This window comes from Oncorhynchus mykiss, chromosome 6 (assembly GCF_013265735.2).
Source record: "Oncorhynchus mykiss isolate Arlee chromosome 6, USDA_OmykA_1.1, whole genome shotgun sequence".
NCBI classification, from domain to species: Eukaryota; Metazoa; Chordata; class Actinopteri; order Salmoniformes; family Salmonidae; genus Oncorhynchus; species Oncorhynchus mykiss.
Window position 1 is genome coordinate 84,225,927 of NC_048570.1, and position 24,930 is coordinate 84,250,856.

A 24,930-nucleotide genomic window follows, 5' to 3' on the forward strand; every position below is an offset into this window, starting at 1 on the left:
AACAAAACAAGCTTCTATTCCCCCTGTCAACAAAACAAGCTTCCATTCCCCCTGTCAACAAAACAAGCTTCCATTCCCCCCGTCAACAAAACAAGCTTCCATTCCCCCTGTCAACAAAACAAGCTTCCATTCCCCCTGTCAACAAAACAAGCTTCCATTCCCCCCGTCAACAAAACAAGCTTCCATTCCCCCCGTCAACAAAACAAGCTTCCATTCCCTGCTGTCAACAAAACAAGCTTCCATTCCCTGCTGTCAACAAAACAAGCTTCCATTCCCCCTGTCAACAAAACAAGCTTCCATTCCCCCTGTCAACAAAATAAGCTTTCATTCCAAATAAATTAATTCATAAACACATGACGGCTTTATTGATTAGATATGCCAACAACATAGTAAAATAATATTCATTACAGATATTACCTAAAAGAGAACACCAGGCCTGACTCGTGAGGTAAGGGGTACTAGACAGTGGGCAATATTTTCATGGTGCAACAATATTCAAATCTGTGCAAAAGAATCTGTGTTTTAAAATGCCACTTCAGCAAAGTGCAAAATTAAAAAGGCCACTATTTATGAATCGCTCAGTTTATTAAACTCTAGTTAAATAATCCCCTTTTCATAACGCACATTGTTCAAGAAAAGTGTCAAATTAAATGATACTTTCAGATTGTAATGCCTTTCATGGTACTTTTGTACAGATTTTACCTACAGTATTTTACACCATAAAGATGTCACTCAGTAAGTCAATAGGATGAAAACAAAACACAAAGTCACAGGAGGGTTTAAACATTTATAGTTTTTTAGATGTCAGGTCCCAATCCACATAGTTACAACATTATGGAATATAACACTGCTTCTGGCAACAATACTTTAGAATGATAAACAAGAATTAAAATGAACATTTAAAGAGTCAATCCTGGATTGGTACGTACATTCATCCAACTGATCTGTTGTATTTAAAATCCCAGATTTTCCCTTTTAAAGGACTTCAGTAACAACATTACTCCCCCCAGGATGGAAGAGACATTGAGGGTGGATGATTCTCAGGGTTACAGGGCTGGTAGAATGGTCCCCGCACACGGTCCGAAACCCACCCTATACCCACTCCCCTCACAGTAACCTAGAGAGAGGGGGGGGGGGGGGGGGGGGGGGGAGAGAGAGAGAGACGAGTGAGAGAGGGAAAAATAAATGAAGGACAACACAGACCAACAGGAGCGTCGGAACGTGTGTGTGTCTGTGTGAACGGTGGCTAATAGAAGCTGTGGTCACTAACACATAGGTGACAGACCGAGGTTCAAATAGGATTGAAGTTCCTGATGGGAGGGGTTTGCACTCCTAAGAATATCCCATTGGTTCCATTAAGACATGTCAGATCAATCAAGTTGAAGAATTGATTTAACTACTAATATTAGAAGGAAGAAAAACTAGCACCCTATTCCACCTGCCTTCCCAAACACTTCCTCTTTTCTGACTAGGACTGATGGAGCTGATGGCTGCTTTATAGAGGGATGTTCTACTTACAGTGATATGTGGTAGTCTAACCTAGCTAACGTAAGTTCATATAATAATAATGAATGCCATTTAGCAGACACTTTTATGCAAAGCCACACCACATGTGTGCATATACAGTATTTTATATATGGGTGGTCCCGGGAATCAAACCCTGAATCCTGGCAATAGAAGTGCCATGCTCTACCAACTGAGCAATACAGTTTCATTGTTGAATGCACTGACTGTCAGCTAAATGACCAAAATGTACATCTAAACAACAAGACTTGTCTCTTGATTTCTGTAGAGGTTCTGTCTGTAACAGTGTTTGTAGAGAGCTCAGTAAGGTTGTATCATGGTTTCTGTAGAGGTTCTGTCTGTAACAGTGTTTGTAGTGAGTTCAGTAAGGTTGTATCATGGTTTCTGTAGTGGTTCTGTCTGTAACAGTGTTTGTAGAGAGCTCAGTAAGGTTGTATCATGGTTTCTGTAGAGGTTCTGTCTGTAACAGTGTTGGTAGTGAGCTCAGTAAGGTTGTATCATGGTTTCTGTAGAGGTTCTGTCTGTAACAGTGTTTGTAGTGAGTTCAGTAAGGTTGTATCATGGTATCTGTAGTGGTTCTGTCTGTAACAGTGTTTGTAGAGAGCTCAGTAAGGTTGTATCATGGTTTCTGTAGAGGTTCTGTCTGTAACAGTGTTGGTAGTGAGCTCAGTAAGGTTGTATCATGGTTTCTGTAGAGGTTCTGTCTGTAACAGTGTTTGTAGAGAGCTCAGTAAGGTTGTATCATGGTATCTGTAGAGGTTCTGTCTGTAACAGTGTTTGTAGAGAGCTCAGTAAGGTTGTATCATGGTTTCTGTAGTGGTTCTGTCTGTAACAGTGTTTGTAGTGAGCTCAGTAAGGTTGTATCATGGTTTCTGTAGTGGTTCTGTCTGTAACAGTGTTTGTAGAGAGCTCAGTAAGGTTGTATCATGGTTTCTGTAGTGGTTCTGTCTGTAACAGTGTTTGTAGAGAGCTCAGTAAGGTTGTATCATGGTTTCTGTAGTGGTTCTGTCTGTAACAGTGTTTGTAGAGAGCTCAGTAAGGTTGTATCATGGTTTCTGTAGAGGTTCTGTCTGTAACAGTGTTTGTAGAGAGCTCAGTAAGGTTGTATCATGGTTTCTGTAGTGGTTCTGTCTGTAACAGTGTTTGTAGTGAGCTCAGTAAGGTTGTATCATGGTTTCTGTAGTGGTTCTGTCTGTAACAGTGTTTGTAGAGAGCTCAGTAAGGTTGTATCATGGTTTCTGTAGTGGTTCTGTCTGTATCAGTGTGTATAATAGGGTTCCATCCACCTGTAAGAGTGACCTCGTCTCCATCCTTTAGGAAGGTTCTTGTCTCTCCTCCTCCCAGGTCCACGGTCTTAGAACCCTTCCACGACAACTCCAACATAGAACCAAAACTGTCTGGATCCTACACACAGAGACAGAGAGAGACAGGCAGAGAGAGACAGGCAGGCAAAGAGAGACAGACAGACAGAGCGAGAGAGAGACAGAGACAAAGAGAGAGAGAGTGAGTGGGTCAGGAGAGACAGACAGACAGACAGAGCGAGAGAGAGACAGAGACAAAGAGAGAGAGAGTGAGTGGGTCAGGAGAGACAGACAGACAGACAGAGCGAGAGAGAGACAGAGACAAAGAGAGAGAGAGTGAGTGGGTCAGGAGAGACAGACAGACAGACAGAGCGAGAGAGAGACAGAGACAAAGAGAGAGAGAGTGAGTGGGTCAGGAGAGACAGACAGACAGACAGAGCGAGAGAGAGACAGAGACAAAGAGAGAGAGAGTGAGTGGGTCAGGAGAGAGAGACAGACAGACAGAGCGAGAGAGAGACAGAGACAAAGAGAGAGAGAGTGAGTGGGTCAGGAGAAAGAGACAGACAGACAGAGCGAGAGAGAGACAGAGACAAAGAGAGAGAGAGTGAGTGGGTCAGGAGAGAGAGACAGACAGACAGAGCGAGAGAGAGACAGAGACAAAGAGAGAGAGAGTGAGTGGGTCAGGAGAGAGAGACAGACAGACAGAGCGAGAGAGAGACAGAGACAAAGAGAGAGAGAGTGAGTGGGTCAGGAGAGACAGACAGAGCGAGCGAGAGAGAGAGAGACAGAGACAAAGAGAGAGAGAGTGAGTGGGTCAGGAGAGACAGACAGACAGAGCGAGAGAGAGAGAGACAGAGACAAAGAGAGAGAGAGTGAGTGGGTCAGGAGAGACAGACAGACAGACAGAGCGAGAGAGAGACAGAGACAAAGAGAGAGAGAGTGAGTGGGTCAGGAGAGAGAGACAGACAGACAGAGCGAGAGAGAGAGAGACAGAGACAAAGAGAGAGAGAGTGAGTGGGTCAGGAGAGAGAGACAGTCAATACTGAATAAAGTCATCAGAACATACACAGTAAAATGTGAAGACATGTAAACACTAATTCAGATAGAAAATGCTCCCAGACACACACAGAATAACACATACACTACCGTTCAATAGTTTGGGGTCACTTAGAAATGTCTTTGTTTTAAAAATAAAAAATAAAATGCCCATTAAAATAACATCACATTAATCAGAAATACAGTGTAGACATTGTGAATGTGGTAAATTACTATTGTAGCTGGAAACAGCAGTTTTTTTTTAATGGAATATCTACATAGGCGTACAGAGGCCCATTATCAGCAACCATCACTCCTGTGTTCCAATGGCACGTTGTGTTAGCTAATCCAAGTTTATCATTTTAGAAGGTAATTGATCATTAGAAAACCCTTTTGCAGCATCAGCATTTGTGGGTTCGATTACAGGATCAAAATGGCCAGAAACAAAGACGTTTCTTCTGAAACTCGTCAGTCCATTCTTGTTCTGAGAAATGAAGGCTATTCCATGTGAGAAATTATCAAGAAACTGAAGATCTCGTACAACGCTGTGTACTACTCCCTTCACAGAACCAGTCTCAATGTCAACAGTGAAGAGGCGACTCCGGGATGCTGGCCTTCTAGGCAGTGTTGCAAATAAAAAGCCATATCTCAGACTGGACAATAAAAAGAAAAGATTAAGATCGGCAACACAGACCCTGGACAGACGAATCTAAGTTTGAGGTGTTCAGATCACAAAGAAGAACATTCATGAGACGCAGAAACAATGAAAAGATGCTGGAGGAGTGCTTGACGCTATCTGTCAAGGATGGTGGAGGCAATGTGATGGTCTGGGGGTGCTTTGGTGCTGGTAAAGTGGGAGATCTGTTCAGGGTAAAAGGGATCTTGAAGGAGGAATGGTATCATTCCATTTTGCAACTCCATGCCATACCCTGTGGACAGCGCTTCATTGGAACCAATTATTTATTTTTTAAATCTTTATTTAACTAGGCAAGTCAGTTAAGAACACATTCTTATTTTCAATGGAACATGTGCCTGTTCAGGTGCAGAACGACAGATTTATACCTTATCAGCTCGGGGATTCGAACTTGCAACCTTTCGGTTACTAGTCCAACGCTCTAACCACTAGGCTACCCTGCCGCCCCAATTACAACAGGACAATGACCCAAAGCACAGCTCCAAATGATGCAATAACTATTTAGGGAAGAAGCAGTCAGCTGGTATTGTGTCTATAATGGAGTGGCCAGCACAGTCACCAGATCTCAACCCTATTGAGCTGTTGTTGGAGCAGCTTGACTGTATGGTACGTAAGAAGTGACCATCAAGCCAATCCAATTTGTGGGAGGTGCTTCAGGAAGCATGGGGTGAAATCTCTTCAGATTACCTCAACAAATTGACAACTAGAATGCCAACTCATTTCATGTATGCTTTCATGGAAAACAAGGACATTTCTAAGTGACCTCAAACTTTTGAACGGTAGTGTATATGCACGCACACACACACACTCACCGGTCCACTGATGGTTCCTGAGGCCAGCAGGTCTCCAGGTCTGACGTTACAGCCGTTGACTGTGTGATGGGCTAACTGTTGCTTCATAGTCCAGTACATATACTGGAGAGACAAAGAGAGAGATGGAGAGAAGTGAGAGGGAAAGAGAGAAGTGAGTGACACACACCAACACACACACACCATGTGAATACAATGCTGCACAATTTAAACACTTGCGCCCCAATCCACCCTTGCCCAGAACGAACACATGTCAATACTGGACTATAAATTGTGCCTTCCTGTATTATACTGATGTTAAAATGCTTATTTCTATTCTACTGAGCCATTTACTTTATGTTTGTAGTCTTATATTTTATTATTGGTTATTGTTGTTGCATTGTCGAGAAGCAACCTGCAAGTAAGCATTTCATTGGACGGTGTATACCATGTGTATCCTGTACATACCACTAATACAACATGACAGTATCTACGCTAAGTCTTTCATTTCATGGGCATTTACATTGGAGGATGCTGCGTTGAAACATTGAAACTCAATGGTCAATGCTAACCGTTAGCCTGTGGTGCCTCTGGCAAAGACATGTAAGGGTCATCGTAGATGCTGTCACTCCTGCACTCTTAACTGCCTCTGACATGACAAATATTAACAACTTAAGAAAATTGAGTGACCTATCCCTTTAATGCAGTAAACACTAATGTATCTCAATTAAGGAAGCAATCAATCATCTATTGCTGATTACAAATGATCTATAGGGATAGGTCACTATTTTCTGAAGTTGTTAATATTTGTCATGTCAGAGGCATCACAGTAGTGACCGTGATGTATCTCATCTACAGCTCGTCAAAACCCCTGGGCCAGTCCTGCATTCCATAAGAGCTGCATTCCAATTCAGAAAGTAAACCATATTCCAAATGTTCCTCATTGAAAATAATTGGAATTTTCGTGTACTTACTTAATTGACTGGAATTGAAATGGAATTGCCCCAAGCAAGTCTGGAGTAGAACAGTTCGTCTCTGCATTCTAAGTGCATGTTGAGTCAAGTTTGTTCAAGTCAAGTAAAATGTATATATATGTGTATATATATATATACACATACACACACACATTGACTTGTTCAACTACAATATTTTGTCTATTGATTGAGTCTACCAGACAGCCCTTTTCATTATTTTATCAAACTAAATATTTTTATTAAGTAAAAATTCATTTTAATATGGTTCAAAGCTTGCGACCCTCCCGCACGCTGCGCAAATGTAGCCTGTCATTACAGCCATAAACAGCGATTAATTTTTCAAAGTGCTTAGACACAGAAATAAACTGCGTTTTAGATGAAAGTCATTCATGTTAGCAGCCAATATCAACTTGGGATATCTTCTAACTCCTCTGGTGTCCAGAGACACCAGGATAATAGGGCACCGTGGGCCTATGTCTGAAACCAGATCAAATAGACAACGGTAGAAATATTAAATGTATGCGTATGTAGCCAATTAAAATCTGTTTTAAAAATTCAGTTTCATACTCACAACAAACATTCTCTAAACTTTCGGGGGTGTGCAGTAGTGTGTGAATGCAGTGCAGCTCACAGAAGAAATATCAGACACGAGATTCCCTCCACTTTCTAGACTTCTCCCAGTTAGTTAACACTATCAACGTTTCCCTTTCCTGTGGCGATTGTGATGGAATCAACACATTAGCCACTGTCAATGCAACATACTGAAACAAAACTAACCATGCTAGAGATGATGTTGTAGGCAGAACGCATCACAGTAGGATTCTATTGCAACGACTCAGCCCTACTCTACACAGACCGGCAGCATAACCAATCAGAGCTGCAGTAGGCCTGTATGCAAAATCACCATTGCCACATATGGATCAATGCCATTAACTTTAAACTGGACTGTGTTTACAGCTGTGATCATGAGTAGATGTGCTTGTTTTGAGATCAAAGCAAGAGCTTCATGTAGTCACGTGTTCATATTCTTTGCTATTTAGTGAGCTATTAGCCCAGTTCTAGATCATTTGTCATCAGCAATAGATGATTGATTGCTTCCTACAAGAACACAAAACATGTACATTTCTAGACATCTTTGAAAAGCAAGACAGATTAACATATATTTTTTTGTCTTAAAGGGGCAGTGTTGTATTTTGAGACAGGCTTAAATAAACTAAGTAACCAATAGTCACAGGGTAGCATCATTTGTCTGATTCTCTGTAATAATGGTATGGGAATAATAATTAATTTGATTTTGTAAAGTGGTTTCTTGCATCAAACACAACAACATTTTCAGTCACGTCCTGGATAAACAGGTTAATGTCAAGCCCTGCATTTTTTTATGGACTACAATGAACCCCACACATTGGCTGTTACTGTAGGCTGAATGATAGAACAGCTACTTCCATGTTAAAATGTTATGGGATGCATTTTCTCCACTCTGGTAGGCCTCCATTATGATCAAATAGCCAGTGTAGCCTACTTGGCCACTGTTAAAAATATCTTAAAGCAGATACAGCCTCAATGTTCACAGTAAACATGCACTGGAAGTTGCACAGAATTTTCACAACGTTCAAGTTTGTGCTCATCAGAACTTAAATTATCTCAGTGCCAGAAAAATTTAGGGGACATTGCTCACGACCCCACAAATAAACACTGCTCTACCTCACCAGACCTGTATTATTTGACCGTTTTCTGGTCCAATCAGAGGGCCAAGTGTGTGTTTCACTAGCCAATCTGTTGCTCTCTGGCTACGTGGAGAGTAATGTGCCACAAAATGAGTGACAAATTATTTCAAGTCATCAGTCTCAAGTCAAACTTGGGTCCCAAGTCTTGAGGCTCCAAGTCGAAGTCAAGCCTAAAGTTAATTTATTTTCTGTCGAATCTGAAGTCATCAAATATGTGACTCGAGTCAGACTCGAGACCAAGTCATGTGACTCGAGTCCACAACTCTGCACATTGATGCAACTGTAGTAAACTATCCAAAGTCTACTTCACCAACTGCTTACCTTGAAGTTGGACTTGCATATAGTGGCTGCTTCCTTCATTGCCTCTCCTGAAAAAAAAACAACACACAACAGTTGATTGAGACAGGATATCAACACCTGATATACCCCCTTAGTAATACCTCAGAATACATAGGAAGAGCAGTGGAGAGAGTCAGTGGAGAGTCATGAGAGGGAGTCAGGACGGAGAGTCAGTGGAGAGAGTCAGGACAGAGAGTCACTGGAGAGTCATGAGAGAGTAGGGACAGAGGTCACTGGAGAGAGAGTCAGGACAGAGAATCAGGACAGAGAGTCAGAAGAGATAGTCAAGCCAGCGAGTCAGTGGAGAGTCAAGACAGAGAGTCAGGACAGAGTCAGTAGAGTGTCAAGACAGAGAGTCTGTGGAGAGTCAGGAGAGAGAGTCTGTGGAGAGTCAGGAGAGAGAGTCTGTGGAGAGTCAGGAGAGAGAGTCTGTGGAGAGTCAGGAGAGAGAGTCTGTGGAGAGTCAGGAGAGAGAGTCTGTGGAGAGTCAGGAGAGAGAGCCTGTGGAGAGTCAGGAGAGAGAGTCTGTGGAGAGTCAGGAGAGAGAGTCTGTGGAGAGTCAGGAGAGAGAGTCTGTGGAGAGTCAGGAGAGAGAGTCTGTGGAGAGTCAGGAGAGAGTCAGTGGAGAGTCAGGAGAGATAGTCAAGCCAGCGAGTCAGTGGAGAGTCAAGACAGAGAGTCAGGACAGAGTCAGTGGAGAGTCAGGAGAGATAGTCAAGCCAGCGAGTCAGTGGAGAGTCAAGACAGAGAGTCAGGACAGAGTCAGTAGAGTGCCAGGAGAGTCAGGAGAGAGTCAGTGGACAGTCAGGACAGAGAGTCAGTGGAGAGAAAGTTAGTGGAGAGAGAGAGTAAGTGGAGAGAGAGAGTAAGTGGAGAGAGCGAGTCAGAGAATCAGTGGAGAGAGCGAGTCAGTGGAGAGTCAGGAGAGAGAGTCTGTGGAGAGTCAGGAGAGAGAGTCTGTGGAGAGTCAGGAGAGAGAGAGTCTGTGGAGAGTCAGGGGAGAGAGTCTGTGGAGAGTCAGGGGAGAGAGAGTCTGTGGAGAGTCAGGGGAGAGAGTCTGTGGAGAGTCAGGAGAGACAGACAGGACAGAGAGTCAGTGGAGAGTCAGGACAGAGAATCAGGACAGAAAACCAGGAGAGAGTCAGTAGAGAGTCGGGAGAGAGAGTCAGTGGAGAGTCAGGAGAGATAGTCAAGCCAGCGAGTCAGTGGAGAGTCAAGACAGAGAGTCAGGACAGAGTCAGTAGAGTGTCAGGAGAGTCGAGAGAGTCAGTGGACAGTCAGGACAGAGAGTCAGTGGAGATTCAGGAGAGATAGTAAGGACAGAGAGTCAGTGGAGAGAAAGAGTAAGTGGAGAGAGCGAGTCAGTGGAGAGAGCAAGTCAGAGAATCAGTGGAGAGAGCAAGTCAGTGGAGTGAGCGAGTCAGTGGAGAGTGAGTCAGGAGAGAGTCAAGAGAGAGAGAGTCAAGAGAGAGAGGGTCAGGAGAGAGAGTGTCAGGAGAGAGAGGGTCAGGAGAGGGAAAGTCAGAACAGATAGAATGAACAGTCTTGGTCGTAAGGAATACAAAGCTCTTAATGGTAAATCATTACCTCCCTTGTGTGTGTGTGCTTAATTACCAAGGCAAGGCACTCATGTGTGTCTGTGCACGTACGTGTGTGTTGTGTGTGTTTGTGTAAAACCCAACATACCTTTCACTGACACAAATAAGTTAATGTTGAAGGTGAAGGCATCATCATGGCATAGATAAGGGAGGGGCTTTGGATCCTGAAACAGAAAGTGGAAAGAGAAGAGCATGAAGAGCCACAACACTCTTAGAAAAAAGGGTTCTTCAGCTGTCCCCATAGGAGAACCCTTTTTGGTTCCATGTTGAACCTTTTTTGGTTTCAGGTTGAACCCTTTTGGGTTCCATGTAGAAAATTGAGCCCAAAAGGGTTCTACCTGGAACCAAACAGGTTCTTCAAAGGGTTCTCCTATGGGGACAGCTGAATAACCCTTTTAGATTCTAGATGGCACCTTTTTTTCTAACACAGTGTGGATACTGGCTCTCATTACTAAAAGCTTACCTGAATGGTGAAAATGTAAGTGTTAACGTAATGTAAAATACATCCAGACCACCCACAGTATAATGTAATGTAAAATTCATCCAGACCACCCGCAGTATAATGTAAAATACACCCTGACCATCCACAGTATAATGTAATGTTGAAAATACATCCAGACCACCCACAGTAGAATGTAAAATACATCCATACCACCCGCAGTTTAATGTAAAATACATCCAGACCACCCGCAGTATAATGTAAAATACATCCAGACCACCCGCAGTATAATGTAAAATACATCCAGACCACCCGCAGTATAATTAAAAATACATCCAGACCACCCGCAGTATAATGTAAAATACATCCAGACCACCATAATGTAATGTAAAATACATCCAGACCACCCGCAGTTTAATGTAAAATACATCCAGACCACCCGCAGTATAATGTAAAATACATCCAGACCACCCGCAGTTTAATGTAAAATACATCCAGACCACCCGCAGTATAATGTAAAATACATCCAGACCACCCGCAGTATAATTAAAAATACATCCAGACCACCCGCAGTTTAATGTAAAATACATCCAGACCACCCGCAGTAGAATGTTAAATACATCCAGACCACCCGCAGTAGAATGTAAAATACATCCAGACCACCCGCAGTATAATTAAAAATACATCCAGACCACCCGCAGTTTTAAGTAAAATACATCCAGACCACCCGCAGTAGAATGTTAAATACATCCAGACCACCCGCAGTAGAATGTAAAATACACCCAGACCACCCGCAGTAGAATGTAAAATACACCCAGACCACCCATAATGTAATGTAAAATACACCCAGACCACCCATAATGTAATGTAAAATACATCCAGACCACCCATAATGTAATGTAAAATACATCCAAACCACCCATAATGTAATGTAAAATACATCCAGACCAGTATACTATAGGGCAGCAGGACCACCAGGTCTATACTATATTACACTACTATACTGTTTGTGTTCTTCACCTGGACAGTGTTGGGCTCAGCGAAGGGCAGCAGGGCCTCCATAGGAACCACCCAGGGTGAGATGGTTGTCCCAAAGTTCTTCCCCAGAAACGGACCCAGAGGAACGTACTCCCACGCCTGGATATCCCTGGCTGGAACACACACAGGAAGAAGAGTGGTTACCCTTTATTTTACCATTAGATGTTGAACTGGTATTTACTGAATATTCCTCAGTGGACACACAGATCACAGGTAGGTTTGAATACTATGTAACCTGCCCAGTGATGAGTCCATCCTATGTTGATTGGATGATCGTAGACCAACACAGCTAAAGTACCTGTACTAACAGTACCTGTGCATAGCTTCAAAACCTTGGTATTGTGTAGGTGAAGTTGTGGGATGTTCAACTGAACTACTGGTCTTTTTGACTATTGACAATCCAGGAACTATTCTATGAAATATTGTGTTGAGGGATGTGATAAATGATCATGTACTGTATTCAGCAGGAAAATCTATTTCAACTATCAATACCCCTCTACTCTACATATTAACCCAGGTGGAACCTGGCTCAGACTCCCTTACATCTGGGAGTCTGAGCCGCAGGGGTGGAAAATACGCCCCAAATGGCACCCTATTCCCTATATAGTGCATTCCCTTTGACCAAAGCCCTTAGAGTTCTATACACTGAGTGGACAAAACATTAGGAACACCTGCCTTTTCCATGACAGACTGACCAGGTGAAAGATATGATCCCTTATTGATGTCACTTATTAAATCCACTTCAATCAGTGTAGATGAAGGTGGAGGATACAGGTTAAATAAGGATTGTTAAGTCTTGAGACATGGATTGTGTATGTGTGCCATTCAGAGGGTGAATGGGAAAGACAAAAGATTTAAGTGCATTTGAACAGGGTATGGTAGTAGGTGCCAGGTCACACCGGTTTGTGACAAGAACTGCAACGCTGCTCGGTTTTTCACACTTAACAGTTTCCTGTGTGTATCAAGAATGGTTCACCACCCAAAGGACATCCAACCAACTTGACACAACTGTGGGAAGCATTGGAGTCGATATGGGATCTGGCAAACTAACAATAAGGTGAAGCCTAGAATGCTGCGTTCCAAATAGCACTCTATTCCGTACAGTGGTGGTAAAAGTACCCAATTGCCATACTTAAGTAAAGATTCCTTAATAGAAAATTAAAAGTGAAAGTCACCCAGCATTATACTACTTGAGTAAAAGACTAAAAGTATTTGGTTTTAAATATCCTTAAGTATAAAAAGTCAAAATAATTTCAAATTCCTTATATTTAGCAAACCAGACGGCACACTTGTTTTTTAAATTTACAGATAGCCAGGGGCACACTCCACCACTCAGACATCATTTACAAACAAAGCATTTGTGTTTATTGAGTCTGCCAGATCAGAGGCAGTAGGGATGACCAGGGATGTTCTCTTGAGAGAGAAAGAGAGATAGAGAGACAGATCGTGACAGAAAGAGAGAGATGGAGAGAAGATGATCTTGAAATCTCAAGGCTACAGTCGAAACCACTCCTCCTCCTGAGATCCTTCTGCCTCATCAATAATCAATAACCTGTCATGTTTTCCTGAGTAACTTACCCTGATCCCAGTGACTAAATATGAAATGTTTACATCAACATGTATAATGAGGAACTAAATTAAGGAACTTAAGTTAGTGTTATTATGGAAAGTGGATGTTTTTCAATTAGTGTTATTGACGTTAGGATTTTTCATTTACTGATATATCATTTTTGGCTAATGATTCTACTATTGGCTGTTATAGTCGATAGATACATTCTTTTGAAAATAAAGAAATACGGTATGGTGCTTATTAATTTATGTCTTAAAGTGAGGTGGGCTGTGTAGGTGTGTGTGCATGCACATATGAGTGTGTAAATAAGTGAGTAAGTGTGTGTGTGTTATCGTGACTTGTGAGTGTTCTCATGAGTGAGTAAGCGTGTGAGTGTGTGTGTGTGTGTAGTTGTTAGTGACTGTGTGTGTACTCATGTGTGTGTGTGCGTGTGCATGAGTCTGCGAGTGAGTGTGTGTATAAGTGTGTGTGAGGCCTTACCACTCCAGTCATTCATTAGCACCATGCCAAAGATGTGTTGGTGGGCTCTCTCTATGGGAATGGGCTCACCAAGACGATTACCTCCACCTACAAAGAATGCCTGAGAGAGAAAAAAAGAGCCAGCGAGAGAGAGAGACATAGAGAAAGAGAACCAGCGAGAGAGAGAGAGACACAGAGAGAGAAAGAGAGCCAGCGAGAGAGAGAGACAGAGAGAAAGAGAGCCAGTGAGAGAGAGAAAGAGAGCCAGCGAGAGAGACAGAGAGAGAAAGAGAGGCAGCGAGAGAGAGAGAGAGAGAGCCAGCGAGAGAGAGAGAAATGAGATAAAAGGCAGACAAAGAGAGTGAGAGAGACAGATCATTGTTTTGTGATGCCATTGATATGAACCATCTCCTTGGTTGTAATAAAGTGTAGCTATATAAAGTGTATACTGACCATCTCCAGCTCAATGTCCAGCTGCTTGGACTGGCCAAACACAGGAGGCTTAGCTAAGAGAGAACACAATGGAAGAGGAAGACCGTTAGTGAGGGACACAAAAACAAAGTGACACTGGTCTGAGAGGTTTTGTGTGTGTGTGTGTGTGTGTGTGTATTTCTCTTTGAATTCAGAGTCTGCTTTGATTTTCAGACTAGGCGTTGTGTTTCATTACATTGGTCGGGTCTCATCTGTCCAGAGGGTCTGCGTATGGGGGTCCCAGACACCACTATGGAAGAAGCCCTGCCATGATACCCCACGGGCAGCCTCAACCTGAGGGATACAATCAGTCAGTCAAACAAACATAATAATCATTTGGGGGGGGGGGGGGGGGGGGGTTATATTTGTCCTGTCACACATACGTGTTTCTTGCATATCCCAACTCCCCCAAAGACAGCCACAGGGAGTGTGATCACCATTGTCAAGAGCCCCTAGAGACATCGGGGTTAAGTGCCTTGCTCAAGGGCACAGGGACCAATTTTGTTCACCTTATCAGCTCCGGGATTGGAACCAGCAACCTTTTGGTTACTGGCCCAACACTCTAACCTTGAGGCTACCAATCAATTATTCAGCCAGCCAGCCAGCCAGTCCAATCAACAGGCAATTAGTCAGTCAGTCAGTTAGCCAGCCAGTCAATGCGTCAGTCATCCAGGCAGCCAGCCAGTCAAACAAACAGCTAGTCAATCAGTCAGGCAATGGTTCAGTTAATCAACCAATCAATCAGTTTGTTTATAACATTGTACAAATACAGAAATACGGATCCAGAGAGAGTAAGAAATGAAGAAAAATGGAAAGAGAGACAGAAAGAAGAGAGGTTCTACATAGAGGTTCCCAACCGTGACAAAGACAACAGCCATATGAACAGCAGCTGTGGTGTCTGAAGGATGGTGCAGTGTTGGACTACAGACTCACTGACTGACTGGAAGGATGGTGCAGAGTTGGACTGCAGACTCACTGACTGACTGGAAGGATGGTGCAGTGTTGGACTGCAGACTCACTGACTGACTGACTGGAAGGATGGTGCAGAGTTGGACTGCAGACTCACTGACTGACTGACTGGAAGGATGGTGCAGAGTTGGACTGCAGACTCACTGACTGACTGGAAGGATGGTGCAGTGTTGGACTGCAGACTCACTGACTGACTGACTGGAAGGATGGTGCAGAGTTGGACTGCAGACTCACTGACTGACTGACTGGAAGGATGGTGCAGAGTTGGACTGCAGACTCACTGACTGACTGGAAGGATGGTGCAGTGTTGGACTGCAGACTCACTGACTGACTGACTGGAAGGATGGTGCAGTGTTGGACTGCAGACTCACTGACTGACTGACTGGAAGGATGGTGCAGAGTTGGACTGCAGACTCACTGACTGACTGACTGGAAGGATGGTGCAGAGTTGGACTGCAGACTCACTGACTGACTGACTGGAAGGATGGTGCAGAGTTGGACTGCAGACTCACTGACTGACTGGAAGGATGGTGCAGTGTTGGACTGCAGACTCACTGACTGACTGACTGGAAGGATGGTGCAGTGTTGGACTGCAGACTCACTGACTGACTGACTGGAAGGATGGTGCAGAGTTGGACTGCAGACTCACTGACTGACTGGAAGGATGGTGCAGTGTTGGACTGCAGACTCACTGACTGACTGACTGGAAGGATGGTGCAGTGTTGGACAGCAGACTCACTGACTGACTGGAAGGATGGTGCAGTGTTGGACAGCAGACTCACTGACTGACTGACTGGAAGGATGGTGCAGTGTTGGACAGCAGACTCACTGACTGACTGACTGGAAGGATGGTGCAGTGTTGGACAGCAGACTCACTGACTGACTGACTGGAAGGATGGTGCAGTGTTGGACAGCAGACTCACTGACTGACTGACTGGAAGGATGGTGCAGTTTGTGAAAGAACTGAAGTCAATTAGAGAAAACTAATTGTGTCCCTCACACATCATAGGTCACAGTACAGCACCAGGCCTTAGCACGTTTCTCTCTCTTTCTCCCTCTCTATCTTGTTCTCTCACTTTTAATTCTTATTTCATCCTTTCTCTTTTCTTATTTTTCCCTCTCCCTCTTATTCTCTCCTCTTCTATCTCTCTTTTTATTGATCATTTATTTTTCTCACCGTGTCTCTCTCCAAAAACCACCAGGAGAGATAAAAACAACTCAAACAAGACAAGCTACACTGTTATCTGAGGAGTTTGACTTCTAGTGGATGGTTTTCAGAGAACCTGACCAATATGATTAGTTAGAGAGTTACTCTGTCTACATCTAATAATATGGTTAGTTAGTGAGTTACTCTGTCTACATCTAATAATATGGTTAGTTAGTGAGTTACTCTGTCTACATCTAATAATATGGTTAGTTAGTGAGTTACTCTGTCTACATCTAATAATATGGTTAGTTAGTTACTCTGTCTACATCTAATAATATGGTTAGTTAGAGAGTTACTCTGTCTACATCTAATAATATGATTAGTTAGTGAGTTACTCTGTCTACATCTAATAATATGGTTAGTTAGTGAGTTACTCTGTCTACATCTAATAATATGATTAGTTAGTGAGTTACTCTGTCTACATCTAATAATATGGTTAGTTAGTGAGTTACTCTGTCTACATCTAATAATATGGTTAGTTAGTTACTCTGTCTACATCTAATAATATGGTTAGTTAGAGAGTTACTCTGTCTACATCTAATAATATGGTTAGTTAGTGAGTTACTCTGTCTACATCTAATAATATGGTTAGTTAGTTACTCTGTCTACATCTAATAATATGGTTAGTTAGAGAGTTACTCTGTCTACATCTAATAATATGATTAGTTAGAGAGTTACTCTGTCTACATCTAATAATATGGTTAGTTAGTGAGTTACTCTGTCTACATCTAATAATATGGTTAGTTAGAGAGTTACTCTGTCTACATCTAATAATATGGTTAGTTAGTTACTCTGTCTACATCTAATAATATGATTAGTTAGTGAGTTACTCTGTCTACATCTAATAATATGGTTAGTTAGTTACTCTGTCTACATCTAATAATATGATTAGTTAGTGAGTTACTCTGTCTACATCTAATAATATGATTAGTTAGTGAGTTACTCTGTCTACATCTAATAATATGGTTAGTTAGTGAGTTACTCTGTCTACATCTAATAATATGATTAGTTAGTGAGTTACTCTGTCTACATCTAATAATATGGTTAGTTAGTGAGTTACTCTGTCTACATCTAATAATATGGTTAGTTAGAGAGTTACTCTGTCTACATCTAATAATATGGTTAGTTAGTGAGTTACTCTGTCTACATCTAATAATATGGTTAGTTAGTGAGTTACTCTGTCTACATCTAATAATATGATTAGTTAGTGAGTTACTCTGTCTACATCTAATAATATGGTTAGTTAGTTACTCTGTCTACATCTAATAATATGGTTAGTTAGAGAGTTACTCTGTCTACATCTAATAATATGGTTAGTTAGTTACTCTGTCTACATCTAATAATATGATTAGTTAGTGAGTTACTCTGTCTACATCTAATAATATGGTTAGTTAGTTACTCTGTCTACATCTAATAATATGGTTAGTTAGAGAGTTACTCTGTCTACATCTAATAATATGGTTAGTTAGTTACTCTGTCTACATCTAATAATATGGTTAGTTAGTGAGTTACTCTGTCTACATCTAATAATATGGTTAGTTAGTGAGTTACTCTGTCTACATCTAATAATATGATTAGTTAGAGAGTTACTCTGTCTACATCTAATAATATGGTTAGTTAGTGAGTTACTCTGTCTACATCTAATAATATGGTTAGTTAGTGAGTTACTCTGTCTACATCTAATAATATGGTTAGTTAGTGAGTTACTCTGTCTACATCTAATAATATGGTTAGTTAGTTACTCTGTCTACATCTAATAATATGGTTAGTTAGAGAGTTACTCTGTCTACATCTAATAATATGGTTAGTTAGTTACTCTGTCTACATCTAATAATATGGTTAGTTAGTTACTCTGTCTACATCTAATAATATGGTTAGTTAGTGAGTTACTCTGTCTACATCTAATAATATGATTAGTTAGAGAGTTACTCTGTCTACATCTAATAATATGGTTAGTTAGTGAGTTACTCTGTCTACATCTAATAATATGGTTAGTTAGTGAGTTACTCTGTCTACATCTAATAATATGGTTAGTTAGTGAGTTACTCTGTCTACATCTAATAATATGATTAGTTAGTGAGTTACTCTGTCTACATCTAATAATATGGTTAGTTAGTGAGTTACTCTGTCTACATCTAATAATATGGTTAGTTAGTGAGTTACTCTGTCTACATCTAATAATATGATTAGTTAGTGAGTTACTCTGTCTACATCTAATAATATGGTTAGTTAGTGAGTTACTCTGTCTACATCTAATAATATGATTAGTTAGTGAGTTACTCTGTCTACATCTAATAATATGGTTAGTTAGAGAGTTACTCTGTCTACATCTAATAATATGATTAGTTAGTGAGTTACTCTGTCTACATCTAATAATATGGTTAGTTAGTGAGTTACTCTGTCTACATCTAATAATATGGTTAGTTAGTGAGTTACTCTGTCTACATCTAATAATATGATTAGTTAGTGAGTTACTCTGTCTACATCTAATAATATGGTTAGTTAGTTACTCTGTCTACATCTAATAATATGGTTAGTTAGTTACTCTGTCTACATCTAATAATATGATTAGTTAGTGAGTTACTCTGTCTACATCTAATAATATGGTTAGTTAGTGAGTTACTCTGTCTACATCTAATAATATGGTTAGTTAGTGAGTTACTCTGTCTACATCTAATAATATGGTTAGTTAGAGAGTTACTCTGTCTACATCTAATAATATGGTTAGTTAGTGAGTTACTCTGTCTACATCTAATAATATGGTTAGTTAGTGAGTTACTCTGTCTACATCTAATAATATGGTTAGTTAGTGAGTTACTCTGTCTACATCTAATAATATGGTTAGTTAGTGAGTTACTCTGTCTACATCTAATAATATGGTTAGTTAGTGAGTTACTCTGTCTACATCTAATAATATGGTTAGTTAGTGAGTTACTCTGTCTACATCTAATAATATGGTTAGTTAGTGAGTTACTCTGTCTACATCTAATAATATGGTTAGTTAGTGAGTTACTCTGTCTACATCTAATAATATGGTTAGTTAGTTACTCTGTCTACATCTAATAATATGGTTAGTTAGTTACTCTGTCTACATCTAATAATATGGTTAGTTAGTGAGTTACTCTGTCTACATCTAATAATATGATTAGTTAGTGAGTTACTCTGTCTACATCTAATAATATGATTAGTTAGAGAGTTACTCTGTCTACATCTAATAATATGGTTAGTTAGTGAGTTACTCTGTCTACATCTAATAATATGATTAGTTAGTGAGTTACTCTGTCTACATCTAATAATATGGTTAGTTAGTTACTCTGTCTACACCTAATAATATGGTTAGTTAGTGAGTTACTCTGTCTACATCTAATAATATGATTAGTTAGTGAGTTACTCTGTCTACATCTAATAATATGGTTAGTTAGTGAGTTACTCTGTCTACATCTAATAATATGGTTAGTTAGTGAGTTACTCTGTCTACATCTAATAATATGGTTAGTTAGAGAGTTACTCTGTCTACATCTAATAATATGGTTAGTTAGTTACTCTGTCTACATCTAATAATATGGTTAGTTAGTGAGTTACTCTGTCTACATCTAATAATATGGTTAGTTAGTGAGTTACTCTGTCTACATCTAATAATATGGTTAGTTAGTGAGTTACTCTGTCTACATCTAATAATATGGTTAGTTAGAGAGTTACTCTGTCTACATCTAATAATATGGTTAGTTAGTTACTCTGTCTACATCTAATAATATGGTTAGTTAGTGAGTTACTGTCTACATCTAATAATATGGTTAGTTAGAGAGTTACTCTGTCTACATCTAATAATATGGTTAGTTAGTTACTCTGTCTACATCTAATAATATGGTTAGTTAGTGAGTTACTGTCTACATCTAATAATATGGTTAGTTAGTGAGTTACTCTGTCTACATCTAATAATATGGTTAGTTAGTGAGTTACTCTGTCTACATCTAATAATATGGTTAATTAGTGAGTTACTCTGTCTACATCTAATAATATGGTTAGTTAGTGAGTTACTCTGTCTACATCTAATAATATGGTTAGTTAGAGAGTTACTCTGTCTACATCTAATAATATGGTTAGTTAGTGAGTTACTCTGTCTACATCTAATAATATGGTTAGTTAGTGAGTTACTCTGTCTACATCTAATAATATGGTTAGTTAGTGAGTTACTCTGTCTACATCTAATAATATGGTTAGTTAGTGAGTTACTCTGTCTACATCTAATAATATGGTTAGTTAGTGAGTTACTCTGTCTACATCTAATAATATGGTTAGTTAGTGAGTTACTCTGTCTACATCTAATAATATGGTTAGTTAGTGAGTTACTCTGTCTACATCTAATAATATGGTTAGTTAGTGAGTTACTCTGTCTACATCTAATAATATGGTTAGTTAGTGAGTTACTCTGTCTACATCTAATAATATGGTTAGTTAGTGAGTTACTCTGTCTACATCTAATAATATGGTTAGTTAGTATGTGGGGAATGAAAACAGATATATACACTGAGTGAACAAAACATTAAGAACACCTTTCTAATACTGAGTTGCAACCCCCCTCCTCAATTCATCGGAGCATGGACTACAAGATGTCAGAAGCGTTCCACAGGGATGCTGTCCCATGTTGACTCCAATGCTTCCCACAGTTGTGTCAAGTTGGCTGGATGTCCTTTGTGTGGTGGACCATTCTTGACACACACAGGAAACTGTTGAGTGTGTAAAACCCAGCAGAGTTGCAGTTCACAACAAAAACCGGTATGCCTGGCACCTACTACCATACCCCGTTCAAATGCACTTCAATCTTTTGTCTTGCCCATTCATCCTCTGCACACATACACTATCTATGTTTCAATTGTCTCAATGATTAAATTATTATTTAACCTGTCTCCTCCCCTTCATCTACACTGATTGAAGTGGATTTAACAAGTGACATCAATAAGGGATCATATCTTTCACCTGGATAGTCTGTCACAGAAAGAGCAGATGTTCTTAATGTTTTGTCCACTCAGTGTAGTTGTGGAACAGGGAACCCTACAGGGAACCCTATTCCCTTTGTAGTTTACTACTTTGACAAGAGCTATTTGGGCCGAGTGGCGCAGCAGTTTAAGGCACTGCATCTCAGTGCTAGAGGCATCACTACAGACCCTGATTCGATTCCAGGCTGCTTCACAACCGGCCGTGATTGGGAGTCCCATAGGGCGGCGCACAATTGTCACAGCGTCGTTAGGGTTTGGTAGTACGTCATCGTAAATAACAATTTGTTCTTAACTGACTTGCCTAGTTAAGTAAAGGTTACAAATAAAAAAAAGTTGTGCACTATAAAGGGAATAGGATGCCATTTGGGACACAGATGAAGTGTTGGTTGTCAAATCATACCAGTTGGGCATCAGGGCATTCTCCTTCCCTCGGAACATAATGCCAACATTGGTGGCATGGTCCCTGGATGAGTAGAAGTCAGTGTAGTCACCTGTGTGTGGTTATATATAGATGCATGTTTGTGTGTGTGATGGAGAGAGAGAAAGAGGGCAATTAAGTGACACTGTTAAATATGTACAGTGAACCAATGATCAGCCTTCAGAACCTTTTATATCAACATTTAGCTAGCAAACAAATCTCACAGTCACTAGTAAAGTTCTATTGGTTAACAGCGCCCCCTCTTGTTCAAGCATTATACAAACACCTCAATTGCATTGTCTTGACTCCTCGCGTCCTTCTCAAACACATTGGATGATCCTCTCATCTGATACAGGGTCAGATTTTGTTTAATACCACAGAGTTAAAGTTAGCAATGGCAGAGCCATAAATCTGATCCTAGATCTATGCTTAGGGACAATTGTAGGACACATCAAGCTCAGTGAAGAGACAGGAGGAGTGAAATATTGGGTGCATGTCAATAGTCTAAAGTGGCTTCCTCTCCTTGCCTCTTGTCCTACTGTTTAACAACTCACCTATCTCAGCAGGCAGATGCATCGTGGCTGAACTCTTATGGAAGAACGCTCTGAGACATAAACACACACACACATTACAGAAAAGTAAACATGCTACAAACCATGATAGAAAATTAAAGGATAAGGGAATACAAGAACATAATATGATTCTGATTACGACCAAAAACCATATCCTAAACAATTAATATAATAATTCAATATATTTGACATGAACTGTTGAAGTGTTATAGAAGTACTATAAAAGTGATATAGAAGTGTTATTGAATATAGAAGTGCTATAAATTATATAAGTGTTATTGAATATAGTGTTATTGAATATAGCAGTGCTATAAAGTATAGAAGTGCTATAGAGTATAGAAGTGTTATAGAGTATAGAAGTGTTATAGAGTATAGAAGTGGTATAGAGTATAGAAGTGTTATAGAGTATAGAAGTGCTATAAAGTATAGAAGTGCTATAAAGTATAGAAGTGTTATAGAGTATAGAAGTGTTATAGAATATAGAAGTGTTATAGAGTATAGAAGTGTTATAGAGTATAGCAGTGCTATAAAGTATAGAAGTGCTATTGAGTATAGAAGTGGTATAGAGTATAGAAGTGTTATTGAATATCGAAGTGTTATAGAATATAGAAGTGCTATAAAGTATAGAAGTGTTATAGAATATAGACGTGCTATAAAGTATAGAAGTGTTATAGAATATAGAAGTGTTATAGAATATAGACGTGCTATAAAGTATAGAAGTGTTATAGAATATAGAAGTGTTATAGAATATAGAAGTGCTATAGAAGTGCTTCTTACATATGGCAAAATCCAATAAATAATTGTAAAAAAGTGCTACAGAAGTGCTGGAGGCTGACCTGCTCCTGAGGCTGACGTCGTCTCTGAGCGTGGTCTCGTTGGCAGACAGCAGCTGCTGTAGACTCCTCCTGGCCTCCCTCCATGCCTCGTACCCCAGACCCATGAACGCATTCAGGGTCGGCTAGTCGAGAGGTTGGAACATATGATGGAGGAAACGCATAAAAATCTAAAAGTATTATTTGATTTTATACTGTTCATAGCCCTCATAACAAGTAACCCAGGCTGGACCCCCAAAGAGCAAGTAACAGCACAGTGGCAATGAAAAACAACCTGAAAGGAAGAAACTTCAAGAGAAAACAAGCATGTTTGCAAGTTGAATGCAAGTCCAATTTGTTTTGACGTTGGTGTGGGGGCGGATCTCACTCATGCAAGCAGGTCTCTTCATTGACGCCCCCAGGGGTGGAAATGGGGGGAACCGGGTTCCAGGAGGGAAAATATCCTCGGGGGAACCTGTGCATTTAAGATTGAATTCAAGGAGTGAAATCATGATAGAAAATATTCTTCTTCTTTCATTTCCTGTTGATAGCCTCATCATGCTGTTGAAATCACATGAGGTTTCTCTCCTTGTCTCATTCCCCTATCAGCACTAATGTGACAGAACTGGACAGGCGAAAGACAATTCCCAGTAGGAATTCACCATTGTGCTTTAACGGATCCTGTTATGTCAGAGCAGCACCCAGCTGACAGGGGAGACAGTTGGGAGGCAGCAGCACACAAGGCCTCCAGACAATAGTGGTATTAGGGACCCATTCACAGGCAGAAGGCGAGAGGAGACACTCCAAACCAATTCACACTACTCGCTTGTAGATTTAATGTACTGTATAGTCCACAATATATGAAGCAGACATCCTAATTGATGACTCGGGTATGGATTTTCTCAAGGAAGAAAAGCAGTGCATCGTGGCCATTGAATAGGCCTACCCTCCTAGCATTCTGCACTATTGACTACATAAGGTAGAGGCCCATGTAGCTGTAAGTAAACTAGTGGAGATGCATAGTAAACGTGCCATGTTACATTACCAGGGAAATGCATAATGTATATTGCCATCAGTGCCGATAAGAAATATCAACCATCAATACGAGACATTGAGGAGCATTAGACATTTTGATGGCCTTACCTGGTCAAACACATCCTGGTGATTGGAGAGCACAGGGCCTCTGAAGAGTGATTTTATAACGCTCAAATCCAAAATCTGATCTCCAATCGCAACCCCAATCCGGTGCCTGGGCTAAGTGACACGAGACATTTGTGAAAACAGTAAACAGGAATGAAATACCAAAATGGAACGATATTGGAGAAGCTACCTTGTAAACTACAATGTTTCATCCAAGAGAACCTCACGTTTCCACAGTGGTTTGTAACATTTTATCCCAAGAAAATCCATTTACATGCCCTAGTTTTATGGCACAGGAGACGGTGTAGGAAAACCGATTCAACTAAAAGTACAACACATTTAGCGTCATACTCACATTTTCCGGTGTCGAGAACACGCCATATGGTAAATTGTGATAGGAGAAGTCAGACTTTTCGTCAATTTTTACAAAAGACATTTTGAAATTGCAGTTGTACTCCGGTATACTTTCCAAGGTAAGCAACAGCGTGAGTAACTTCTTCCAGATGTTGACCGCAGCCATAGGACAGCCCGCCTCCCACAGAATGAGCCAACGACCAATAGGAAACGCTCTCTTATATCCACCCTTTTTCAAGAACTGTGATGAACCCAAAACGGTTTGAAAATGACTCAGCAAAAATGATGCGGTCTAGAACTGATTACCTTTTATTGATTGGGGTGTGATAAATATTACCCTATTAAAAAAGTTAAAAGTGACGTTATTTTGTGATATCAATGAAGTAGACTGTTAAACTGCGTTTACACAGGCAGCACAATCCTGATTTTCTCCCCCCACAAATTGGTATTTTGATCAATCACAAAATATTTTCAGTCATATTTTTCAGAGATGATCTGACTGGC

General features: G+C 40.6%; 1 protein-coding gene across 1 annotated transcript; it reads right to left on the reverse strand.

Moving 5' to 3' along the window:
* Positions 1-334: 334 nt before the first annotated feature.
* On the reverse strand, positions 335-24,615 carry LOC110506870 (fumarylacetoacetate hydrolase (fumarylacetoacetase)). The gene is made up of 14 exons (XM_036981236.1): positions 24,428-24,615; positions 24,076-24,186; positions 22,957-23,078; positions 22,103-22,152; positions 21,531-21,621; positions 14,154-14,251; positions 13,940-13,992; positions 13,508-13,607; positions 11,440-11,570; positions 10,069-10,144; positions 8,365-8,411; positions 5,367-5,468; positions 2,811-2,928; positions 335-1,117 (listed from the first exon to the last, which is right to left on the reverse strand). The coding sequence occupies exons 1-14, from the start codon at positions 24,590-24,592 to the stop codon at positions 1,047-1,049; spliced, it is 1,335 nt and encodes a 444-aa protein (XP_036837131.1). The 5' UTR covers positions 24,593-24,615; the 3' UTR covers positions 335-1,046.
* Positions 24,616-24,930: the final 315 nt, after the last annotated feature.